Source organism: Rhagoletis zephyria, unplaced genomic scaffold (genome assembly GCF_001687245.7).
Source record: "Rhagoletis zephyria isolate East Lansing unplaced genomic scaffold, Rhagoletis_zephyria_1.1 Rzeph_scaffold_00002, whole genome shotgun sequence".
Classification (NCBI taxonomy): Eukaryota; Metazoa; Arthropoda; class Insecta; order Diptera; family Tephritidae; genus Rhagoletis; species Rhagoletis zephyria.
The window spans coordinates 207,746-219,614 of record NW_016157086.1 but is presented as its reverse complement, the minus strand read 5'-3'; the positions used below and the strand labels follow the sequence as shown (position 1 = coordinate 219,614).

At 41.5% G+C, this 11,869-nt stretch overlaps 1 protein-coding gene across 1 annotated transcript; it reads left to right on the top strand.

The window, feature by feature from the left end:
• Window positions 1-6,108: 6,108 nt before the first annotated feature.
• Window positions 6,109-10,416, top strand: LOC108363754 (uncharacterized). Its single transcript, XM_017617257.1, has one exon. The coding sequence runs from the start codon at window positions 6,109-6,111 to the stop codon at window positions 10,414-10,416; it is 4,308 nt and encodes a 1,435-aa protein (XP_017472746.1).
• The last annotated feature ends 1,453 nt before the right edge of the window (window positions 10,417-11,869 follow it).

The window sequence follows — 11,869 nt, the reverse complement described above, 5'->3', positions numbered from 1 at the left end:
TTATATTGCCGTCTTAGACCGAGCAATGCAGTATATTTCAAAAGACTGTCAAATTGAGAAATTGCAGAAAGCTGTTGCATGAGCAGTGGCACCTTGCATGTAAAGTGTCTTTCGAAAGATTTTTTTTTCCCTGAAAGGCGAATTGTAGCGAGAATTTCTGAAATCGCTTTTTGACTGTTTACACGAATGAATTTCTAGCAATATTTCTCGATATTTAAATGCAACCGTGAACCGCTAAAATAAACAAATTTATAAAAGCAAGATAACGAAAAATAAATGGATTTAGAAAAACATTTGAAATGGGTCGATACTATCGATAGTATCGATAGTCACCCTTAAGACTATCGTAAAACATCGATGGACTTGACAATCGATAGTTTGACAGCGCTAGTATTTGGCGTTTTGTTTTGCTCGTTAAGAGCGAGACAAATCATGAAATTTTATGTCAGTGCTGATTAACGAAAGGAGATTGGTTAAAACGAGATAGCTGTAAGCACTTACAGATGTCAAAGAAGGCAGGGTAGCCAGAAATAGAATAACGTTCCTTGTCAAATTAAAAATTGTTCAAGGAAAGTTTATTCAAAGTTAATCTATGTATTTCAAAAAAATTTTATTTGAGCTCAAAGCGAATTTAATATGAAATTCGCCTGGCTTGAGCTATTGTGAACAGCACATCTACATACATTTTTTCCAAGCCGAATTTGTACAAAGTGGTGTCAGTGTTGCCGCGAACCTTTTTAAGTGAAGCGAAAAATCTAAAGCCCTGCATGCAGCTCTCAAGAAAACGGTCAAGAAAAAATTGCCATTCATGATTCAATAATACAAGGTTAGATAATTATTGACAGCTGCGGTTTGACACTCCCTTACAAAAGGTTGCATTTACGAAGGACAGAGAAAGGGCAAGAATGCCATCCCTTGTTTCGAAAATGGTAGTAGAAAAGTACGCAAAGTAGGCAATTAGTAGTGAAATTCCTTTTGTAAATTCTAATGTATTTGCAGGAAATCTGGCATTTTAAACGAAATGTTGAACGTAATATTGATATATCTACGTGAATTACGGAATTTATATGCTATTTAGCCGCATAAAAACTGCAAAATGACTCAAAATTAAAATAAGATCACTATGAGATTGATGTAAACATCCAATGCTTAGGTTTTCATCAGTTAAATATGCTTCATATGCATGTACAAATAACATATTGCACAAAAGCTTATAATTTTATTTCACACCAAAGCTACACTGTTTCCATGTAAATTTGCAAAGAAGCAACACGGTGCCACTGCTAAGGGAGCGGTGCGAGAGAGACAACTGTCAGTTTATCGAACCTTGTATTATTGAATCATGATTGCCTTTATTTCGCGTGTGTGTCCAAGGAATTTTGACATTTTTGATACCTCACAGCCTGTTGCCTCACTCTTTCCTCAAGAAATAATGGAATGGGCATATATTTCTGTTGCAAACCTGGGTTGCCTTGTGCTCTTTTTTCACAAAAAAACTTTAGAAAACCGTAGTAGAAAGCGTAGTAACCGTACTGCCTTAGTCCCCTTTCAGACACGTCAAGTCTTGAAAGCAATTTTTTCGCATTCTCTTTTGTGTTTTCTATTTGCTTCCACACGCGTCAACTTTTATTGAATTCAAGTCCTTAGTTCTTTAAATGGGAAGCAACGAAGAGACCAAAAGAGACAAGAAAACTAGAAACGAATTGACGGTACGGAGGTCGCCTACGAACGAGCAGACTTGAAAGCAAGGCTTGACGTGTCTGAAAGGGGACTCAAGGAAATTTGACTCAAGAAAATTTCTTAGCCATTTCTTGTACGTCATTTTATATGGAATTTTTTGATTTTCTTGAGAGCTTCATACAGGCCTTTATGCAGAAATTTTGTTTGGCGAACTGCGTGCAATTGTTTTTGCAGCAAAGTCGGATAGAGCGAGTTTGGCGACTCTCACAGCAAACTAATTTTGTTTGGTCAAACTGCAGCAANCATTGTTAATATGTTGGAGTAGTTTTGTGCTACTCTGATGTAATGCAGGGATGGAGTATATGGTCCTGCCCTAGGACATCGCAATGTTAATTGGACCATATTTTTTATATGAATTGTGGTTAATTTTGGAGTACTAATTGGTCCTTAGGGAATACTCTTTACACGCATGCATGGAGTAGTCGCGATTTTTGCAGGGAAAGGCCTGCTCAAACACNTCTTTTTTCACAAAAAAACTTTAGAAAACCGTAGTAGAAAGCGTAGTAACCGTACTGCCTTAGTCCCCTTTCAGACACGTCAAGTCTTGAAAGCAATTTTTTCGCATTCTCTTTTGTGTTTTCTATTTGCTTCCACACGCGTCAACTTTTATTGAATTCAAGTCCTTAGTTCTTTAAATGGGAAGCAACGAAGAGACCAAAAGAGACAAGAAAACTAGAAACGAATTGACGGTACGGAGGTCGCCTACGAACGAGCAGACTTGAAAGCAAGGCTTGACGTGTCTGAAAGGGGACTCAAGGAAATTTGACTCAAGAAAATTTCTTAGCCATTTCTTGTACGTCATTTTATATGGAATTTTTTGATTTTCTTGAGAGCTTCATACAGGCCTTTATGCAGAAATTTTGTTTGGCGAACTGCGTGCAATTGTTTTTGCAGCAAAGTCGGATAGAGCGAGTTTGGCGACTCTCACAGCAAACTAATTTTGTTTGGTCAAACTGCAGCAAATTCGGTGTTGTCATATACAAAACTTTTAGATAATTTTTGCTATACACAAAAATTGCCGTGATACCGAAAGTCAGAGAACTGAATTTATGCTGTAGGAGCTTCAAAGATTAGGGCACAGTTAATTGCCTATACGATATCGTAAAAAATATTTTAATTGTGCGCGTTATGTACATCTGAAATTCCCATTTCGTGCTGGCAACAGCCATGAAAACCATAACCCAGCAAAAATCGTTGGAGCATGTAGTCTATTTGTGGTAAATTGGAGTACTTACAAAAGTGTTCCTCTGTCATGCTGTAGCGGACCAACTCGTGTCTCTGCGCCAGCTTATTGTTTGTTATCCGATCACTGCTCGTGTTTTAACGAAACGTGATTGAAGTGGAGCATTTGAAAGCACATTTGCATGTCTGGCTGTAGCTGAACGTGTAGAGATGCTCGCTGTTAGTTCTTAGCTCCCAGCATGTTCGGGTTGGAATGCCGTCAGAGGCAACATGTAATTTTTAATTTTTGTCTTGGTTTTTATTAATTTTGAAAAAGCATTTGAGAAGTGAAGAACAAAAGCGTGTACAAACGAAAAAACATAACAACAATGCCATTCTAAATATGTTGGAGTAGTTTTGTGCTACTCTGATGTAATGCAGGGATGGAGTATATGGTCCTGCCCTAGGACATCGCAATGTTAATTGGACCATATTTTTTAATTGAATTGTGGTTAATTTTGGAGTACTCCTTAGTCCTTAGGGAATACTCTTTACACGCATGCATGGAGTAGTCGCGATTTTTGCAGGGAAAGGCCTGCTCAAACACGCGCGGTGCGGCACGGTGCGGTATAATCCCGTACGATATGCGGTATCAAATACCATGGCGGTATATGGGAGCACTCAAACAGACGCGGTATCGGAAGTGCGGTACACCGCGGTACAGAACTCTACCGCAGCATGCAGCGTTCACCGCGCGGTGTAAGAAGATATATCGTAAGCAGAGTTGCAATTTAGAGCTAGAGTTCTACCACATATTTTATCTACAAAAGTGCTACAGATTAATAATTCTACCTTTTTAATTAAAAAAAACGTGAGTTTAAAAGTGCTCGTAATACATTTGTTGGCATAAATGTGATATTCTTTGGTTTTATTTCTCACAAACTAAATAAAATAAGGTTGAACTTTTCTTTTGTTTGAAAAATGTTTTTCAAATCTGGCAAAGTTGCTCAGAAATATGAACGGTAAATTTACTGAAATTTAAAGTTCTTTCGCAATAGCAATAATTCGTCCTCAGAGCTTGAGCTGTCCATCGCGAAAATCAGATTTATAATATATGTATAAATTTAGAAGGAGGAATGCGTAGAGTGCCGTCACATGGCAACAATGTTTCGTGCTATACCGCACCGCGCCTGTTTGAGTGCCTTTGCGTATATCGTTACCGCGTATCGTACGGGATTATACCGCGCTGTACCGCACCGCGCCTGTTTGAGCAGGCCTTAATGAACGTGCAACCCTGTGCCAAACTCGACATAACCACCTCCGAGCAAACTAAGCAGCCGCCATTTAATTTGGCAAACAAAAGTTTGTCTGCATAACACCGACCTTACACATTTTTGTACACATATGGAAGAAAATGAGAATATAAGACAGCATGTTGCTGAGATGAAAAAACAGTTACGGCGCGTTTTCATTGGACAATGCTGCAAAGACAATGAAAATATAACGGCGTGTTTACATTGGACAATGCTGTCAAGACAATTATGTCAAAATGATGTGTTTGTTGTAAACATGGCGAATTCATATTACAACAAACACATCATTTTGCCATAATTGTCTTGACAACATTATCTGGAGTAAACCCTAACTAAGTAAGTATTAGTTGTCAAAATTGTTCCAATGGAAATGTATGCACGTATTAGCTTTATTCCACACGCTTTCCGTGCTCCTTCGGTAATTAGAGCGTAAAAATTAGTTACTCTCTTACAAGTGTCAAAAATGTGTCAACACGTGCCAAAAGTGCCCAGAGCGTGAAGAACGCAAAAAAGCACATTTCGTGCCCGGAGAAATTGGCTCTAAGCCATGATTTTACGTGTATGTAACTTATATCTATGACTAACAGGCTAACTTAATATTCGTGGCTTGCGTTTTGGTACGCGCGCCGTAGAATTTGTTTTATTGTGTCACGCAGAACAAAAATTGGAAATTGAGTTAGCTTCATACGCACGCCGTTCAATTTCGGTTAGTCCCATACAAGTTGTACATGCAAGAGAAATTTTTGACAGTTAATTGGCGGCATGCGTGAATATTAGGTTAGCCTGTAATAAAATTACAAAATAACTACATTTTCTGAAAATTCTGTGGTATTTTCCACTTTTGTGTTTTATAAAATTTGTTTCGGATTTAAACAACAACAGCTGTTATTTCAAATTGCCCTTTTGCACATTTGTGCCCGAAAAAAAAGTCCGGGCTGTTTCGTGCACAAAGAAGAAGACATTCACGATCCAAAAATGGAACGTATTCGCTCTCTATTAAATTTGCAAGTTTTTACTCAAGGCGTATTTAACAAGGAGGTGTTGGCCGTATATATGTAAAAAATTACACTAAGGTCGGTGTTATGCAGACAAACTTTTGTTTGCCAAATTAAATGGCGGCTGCTTAGTTTGCTCGGCGGTGGTTATGTCGAGTTTGGCACAGGGTTGCACGTTCATTATGGTTTTCATGGCTATTGCCAACACGAAATGAAAATTTCAGATGTACATAACGCGCACAATTATGATATCGTATAGGCAATTAACTGTGCCCTAATCTTTGAAGCATATATTCAGTTCTCTAGCTTTCGGTATCACGGCAATTTTTGTGTATAACAACAATTATCTAAGATTTTTGTATATGACAACACCGAATTTGCCGCAGTTTGACCAAACAAAATTAGTTTGCTGTGAGAGTCGCCAAACTCGCTCTCTCCGAGTTTGCTGCAACAACAATTGCAGGCTGTCACCGACATTAAGCTCAGCCGAGCAGTAAAGGTTTTATGTTCTTTAAATTCATATGTATTTGCTTATTTCTGTTCGATTCATTTATGTACTTAGCGTTTACATAGACATGAACGTATCCTTACCTACATATGTGCTTAGGTACATATGTGTACTATATATCTAAAATGTTTATGTACGTACATGTCTAGCGGTAAAATCACGCCATACGTATACAGTATAAATAGAAGAACAACTTTGTAAGCAGCTAAGTTTTTAAGAGGAACGAATAAAGAAAAAGTTTAAAAGCGTCCGCTAATAGAAATTCGCATATTCAATTTTTATTTCCTCGAGAACTGTCGCTAAAGTTTCGCAACAATTCTTTTACACTTTTTAAATCGTTATTGGAGTTAAAATTCGGGTAAATAACATTTGAACGCAGGCGAGCGGCAACATGGAGCAAAATTGCCATAAATGTGATGAAGCGGATAGCGAGCGAATGGTACAATGTGATTCTTGTAACTCCTGGTACCACTTCGACTGCGTTGGAGTCGACAGCAATGTGGCTGATGTTAGTTGGAACTGCGAAATATGCCGTCGCGATACATCAGCCGCAGCCGCTAAACCGACAGCTTCATCGTCGCCAAATACTTATAAACGTACGGAGCGCACGCAATTTACTTCAAGATGTCCGTCAGCTATAAAAGCGCCCACCTTGGATTCACAGGCCAGGGCGTCAATGCTGACCACGACGGTCACCACAGTGATTCCAACACCTCTCGCTCAAAGTTCTGCAATACCTGTAACCACGAGTTTTACCACATCGCAACAATTCCGTTCTGCAACACCTGTAACCACATCGCAGCATTTCCTTTCGCAAAATCCTGTAAGCACTTTAACATTGACACCATCTTGTTCTGAGTTTACGGGATCAGCTCCCAACACAACCTCGCAGGGACCCCTTACACTAACAACGGCAACACAAGCTACGGGTATTAGGTGTCCCGAGACGATTGCGCCAGCGATTACATCGCATTTTTTAGAGCCTGGCAACGCAGCTCGCTCATCAACTTATATTCCGTATATCAACACGAATTCGCGACAACCAATGGGTGTATCTTACGCCAACGTTGACAAGTCCGAGATGCATCGGAATCTACAATTGGAACGACTAAAAGAGGAGATGGAGATCCAACAACAATATCTGGAAAACAAATACAAGATATTATCACAGTATAATGAACTCCCACCGATTACTCCTCCACCATTTTTGCAGAATGCAGGACCTTCACAATCACAACTGATCGCGAGGCAAGCGATTCCGAAGCAGCTTCCGGTTTTTAGTGGGGACCCTGAAGAATGGCCACTGTTTATAAGCAACTTCGAAAATAGTACAGCGGTGGCCGGGTATACCGACGCAGAAAACCTTATACGGCTTCAAGCAAGTCTCAAAGGTAAAGCTCGGGACATGGTAAAGAGCAAACTCTTTTTGCCATCGATGGTCTCTGAGATTATTCATACTCTGAGAATGTGTTTTGGTAGGCCAGAGTACATACTCGAGCGTGTGGTGAATCGAGCTCGCGCAATGCCTCCTCTGAAAGATAAGTTAGAGGGTCTTGTTGATTTCGCGCTTTGTGTGAGGAGTATTTGTAATACTATGGAAGGTTGCCGAATGAACACGCACCTTCATAATCCATTGCTGGTGCAAGAATTGGTTAATAAACTGCCGAACAATCACAAATTGAGCTGGGCTCTGCATCCGAAAGACGAGGCAATTCCAGTGGTAAGACAATTCAGCGACTGGATATTCTGTCTGGCCGAAGCAGCTAGCACCGTTGTAAACCTAGCGCCAAGTAAAAGTAATGCTTCAGTGAACACCCACACTGTCGAAGGCAGTGCAGAACGTTTGCACGCAAAGGCACACACCCCAACTAGTAAGCTATGCTGCATATGCAATGATCAGGATCATAAGGTGTCGCAATGTGAGGTTTTTAAAAAAATGTCCCTACCACGCAGATGGGATGCGGTGAAAGCCAAAAATCTCTGCCGTCAATGCCTTAGCCCGCATAGACGCAAATGTTTCGTAAGCAAAGTGTGTGGAATAGAGGGTTGTGTAATAAAACACCACCCTCTACTACACAAATTCGTCGAGTCTACAGTCGAGCAAGTAAATACTCACAACAGCGGTTACGAGGAATCGCGCCCACTTTTTAGAATAGTCCCTATTCGTCTGTATTCGAAAAATAAGGTAATGGATATCTACGCATTTTTAGATGAAGGTTCGTCTGTGACCCTTATAGAAAAGAATATCTTTGATCAGCTCGGTATAAAAGGTGAACACGGACCTCTGTGCTTGCGGTGGACGGGAAACACCACTCGCGTCGAAGAAAATTCTGAACGGGCGTCTATAGAGATTTCCAGCATGACTAGTAATCAAAAGTACACGCTGAAGAACGCTCGCACTGTTCATAACCTTGATCTTCCAGTACAGTCGATTGACATAGCCGACATGCAGACGAAATACCCGCACCTAAATGGACTACCCATTAAGTCATATGACAACATAAAACCGTCACTACTTATTGGTGCCGATAATTGGAAGTTGGCGATCCCCCTTAAAGTGAAGGAGGGTGCTTGGTCCGAGCCTATAGCTTCTAAAACTCGTTTGGGGTGGACATTACAGGGGTGTGAGAGCAGCCGAAAGGAAAACTTCCGTCTCAACGTACACACGTGTGAGTGTCAACTAAAATACGATCACTTGCATGAAATGGTGAAAGATTTCTTCGTACTAGAAGCTCCGAAAGCAACGGAGATTCTCTCAGAGGACGACGCCAAAGCTGTAGACATCAAGACCAACACATGCCAGCAATCAAACGGCCGCTACGAGGTCGGACTTTTGTGGCGTAATCCAAACGAACCTCTACCCAGTAGCTATTCCAACGCTGTCCGCCGTATGAAGTGTCTAGAGAAGAAATTTGCTAAAGATCCTGGTATGCGATCCACCATGCAGCAACAGATAAACAATCTGCTTGACAAAGGTTATGCTCAAAAGCTCTCTTTAGCAGACATTGCAGTGCCTAGGGACAAGGTTTGGTACTTGCCAATATGCGTCATGAACAACCCTAATAAACCAGGGAAAATTCGTATGGTTTGGGATGCCGCTGCGAAAGCCAATGGAGTGTCGTTGAACAATTTTCTTTTAAGTGGTCCCGACCTGCTGAATCCACTCGTAGACATTTTGCTGGCGTTTAGGGTCGGCAGAGTCGCTATTTGCGGCGACATTGCGGAAATGTTTCACCGCATAAACATCCGTGAAACAGATATGCACGCTCAACGATTCTTGTGGTATGATGAGAATGATCGCTCACAACACCCAAGCGTCTACGTTATGCGAGCGCTGACGTTCGGTCTCAACTGTGCCCCCTGTATAGCCCATTTCATACGTGACAAAAACGCAGACAATTATAAACATGACTTTCCACGAGCCGCGGAAGCCATAAAGAGAAATCATTACGTTGACGATTTCATTGACAGCGAAGATGACGAGCACTCCGCGCTAGAATTGGCAAAGCAAGTCAAGGAAATACATCGTGCGGGTGGATTTAACATTCGAGGCTGGTCTTCGAATTCGAAATCCGTGCTGGACGAGCTGACGGATGACCTGGGTATGTTTTGGGATCCAGCTAGTGACAATTTTAAGTATATTTGCAGGTTTGCGAGACTTCGCCGTGACGTCATAAACGAAACCTTGGCACCGACTAAAAGAGAGGTCCTTCAGGTGCTTATGTCGATCTTCGATCCACTGGGGTTTGTTGGTTGTTACACCATAGGCTTGAAAGTTCTCCTTCAAGATGTGTGGCGGGCAGGTATTTCTTGGGATGATACATTATGCGACAAACTCTACGAAAAGTGGTGTCACTGGAAGAATATGGTGAAGCTGATAACTGCAGTAGAAATACCACGTTGTTACTCGTTGTTCCTGAAAGAAGCCGAAGAAGTTGAACTCCATACGTTCGTAGACGCCGGAGAAAATGCATACGCGGCTGTTTGTTATCTGCGAACAAAAAGAGGCGAGTTTGTCTCAACTACCCTGGTTGCAGCCAAATCAAAAGTCGCGCCGCTCAAACCATTGTCAATTCCGAGGCTGGAATTACAAGCCGCAGTGGTTGGCATACGATTGGCCTCTACGGTGGCTAATGTAAAACGAATAGGTATTACGTCAATGTATTGGTGGACGGATTCAAAGACTGTCTTGCGGTGGATTCGGATGGATCCAAGAAACTTAAATCAATACGTAATGTATCGAGTAGGTGAGATACTCGAGGCATCGATTGTAAACCAATGGAAGTGGGTACCTACGAAACTAAATCCTGCCGATTTAGCGACGAAAATGTCGAGCTGTGCGAACTATAAGCAGTGGTTTACAGGACCAGAGTTTTTGGCGCTAGATCGGAAGTCCTGGCCGCATTGTACCGAGATCAATCCTAATGTTGAAGACTCAAAAGAGCTCAGACACTACGTTTTACACACCGAAAGAGTACCAATGCGAAATGTAGCGCTAAACGTTGAGTACTTTTCTAGTTGGAGCCGTTTATACAGGGCAGTTGCGACCTTCATACTCTACGTCAATACCTTACGCGCAAGAATCTCAGCAAGCATACCCGACCGTACGATTCGCTTCGAAATTGTTCAGCAAGCTCAACAATTCCTCATCAAGTACGCTCAAACGGCTTTTAGTGAGGAGATAACCCTTCTTCAATAAGGGAAGACTATAAAAAAATCGAGCAAATTATTTTCGTTCGACATCTACCTAGACGTAAAAGGCATAATAAGAAGCAGAAGTCGCGCTGAACACCTAAATAATCGCGAGGATGCCATAGTTATGCCTACTTCTCACCATGTGCCGTTCCTCATTGTACGTTCGGCTCATGAACAGTTTCACCACCAAATGCACGAATCAGTTATCAACCATATACGTGGACAATATCTCATACCTCGCCTGAGGGCTCTTTACAAGAAAATTCGTCAACAATGTCAGCGATGCAAAAATAATAGCAGTATGCCGCAAATTCCACAAATGGCCGCTTTACCGGCTGCAAAACTTGCCGCCTTCGAGAGGCCATTCACAAACGTTGGCATTGACTATTTCGGACCGCTGTCGGTTGTGGTAGGAAGAAGACGCGAAAAGAGATGGGGAGTCATCTTCACGTGTTTGACTCTTCGTGCAATACACATTGAAGTGGCATACAGTTTGGATACAAGCTCATGTATCATAGCGATACGAAACTTCATATCCCGACGGGGCTATCCTAGAGAGATATTCTCCGACAACGGCACAAATTTTAGGGCGGCAGAGAAGATTATTTGCGAAAAAGTTAAACAAATCGATTTCCAGCATCTCACTTCGTCCTTTGATCAGATAAAGTGGAGATTCAACCCTCCCAGCGCACCACATATGGGGGGAGTTTGGGAGAGACTAGTAAGATCAGTAAAAAATGTACTTTATCAAATTATTCCGTCTTCTAGTTTCAATGATGAAAGTCTTCGGAATGCGCTATGTGAAGTGGAGTTTGTCGTAAACGCTAGGCCGCTTACGTTTGTTTCGCTGGAAGGAGAGGACGACGAAGCGCTCACCCCAAACCATCTGTTGATTGGATCATCAAGTGGATACAAACCTATTTGCAACGAAGATACCAGCTTGCGTGAACGTTTGCGCCAAACTCAGAAATTTGCAGACCAATTTTGGCAAAGGTGGATAAAGGAATATGTTCCAATCATTTCCCGACGCAGCAAATGGTTCGAAAAACGACCTCCGGTACGAATAGACGACATAGTGGTAATTGTGGATCAGAACCTTCCCAGAAACTGTTGGCCAAAAGGCAGAATTGTCGACGTTGTTAGAGCTAAAGATGGTCAAATTCGAAGCGCAACTGTCAAAACTACATCCGGTATACTACATCGACCTGTGGCAAAAATAGCAGTCCTAGATGTCGGTGCTATACGGAGTAAACAGACGGAGTCGAGCTTGTTTACGGGCGAGGGGATGTCACCGACATTAAGCTCAGCCGAGCAGTAAAGGTTTTATGTTCTTTAAATTCATATGTATTTGCTTATTTCTGTTCGATTCATTTATGTACTTAGCGTTTAAATAGACATGAACGTATCCTTACCTACATATGTGCTTAGGTACATATGTGTACTATATATCTAAAATG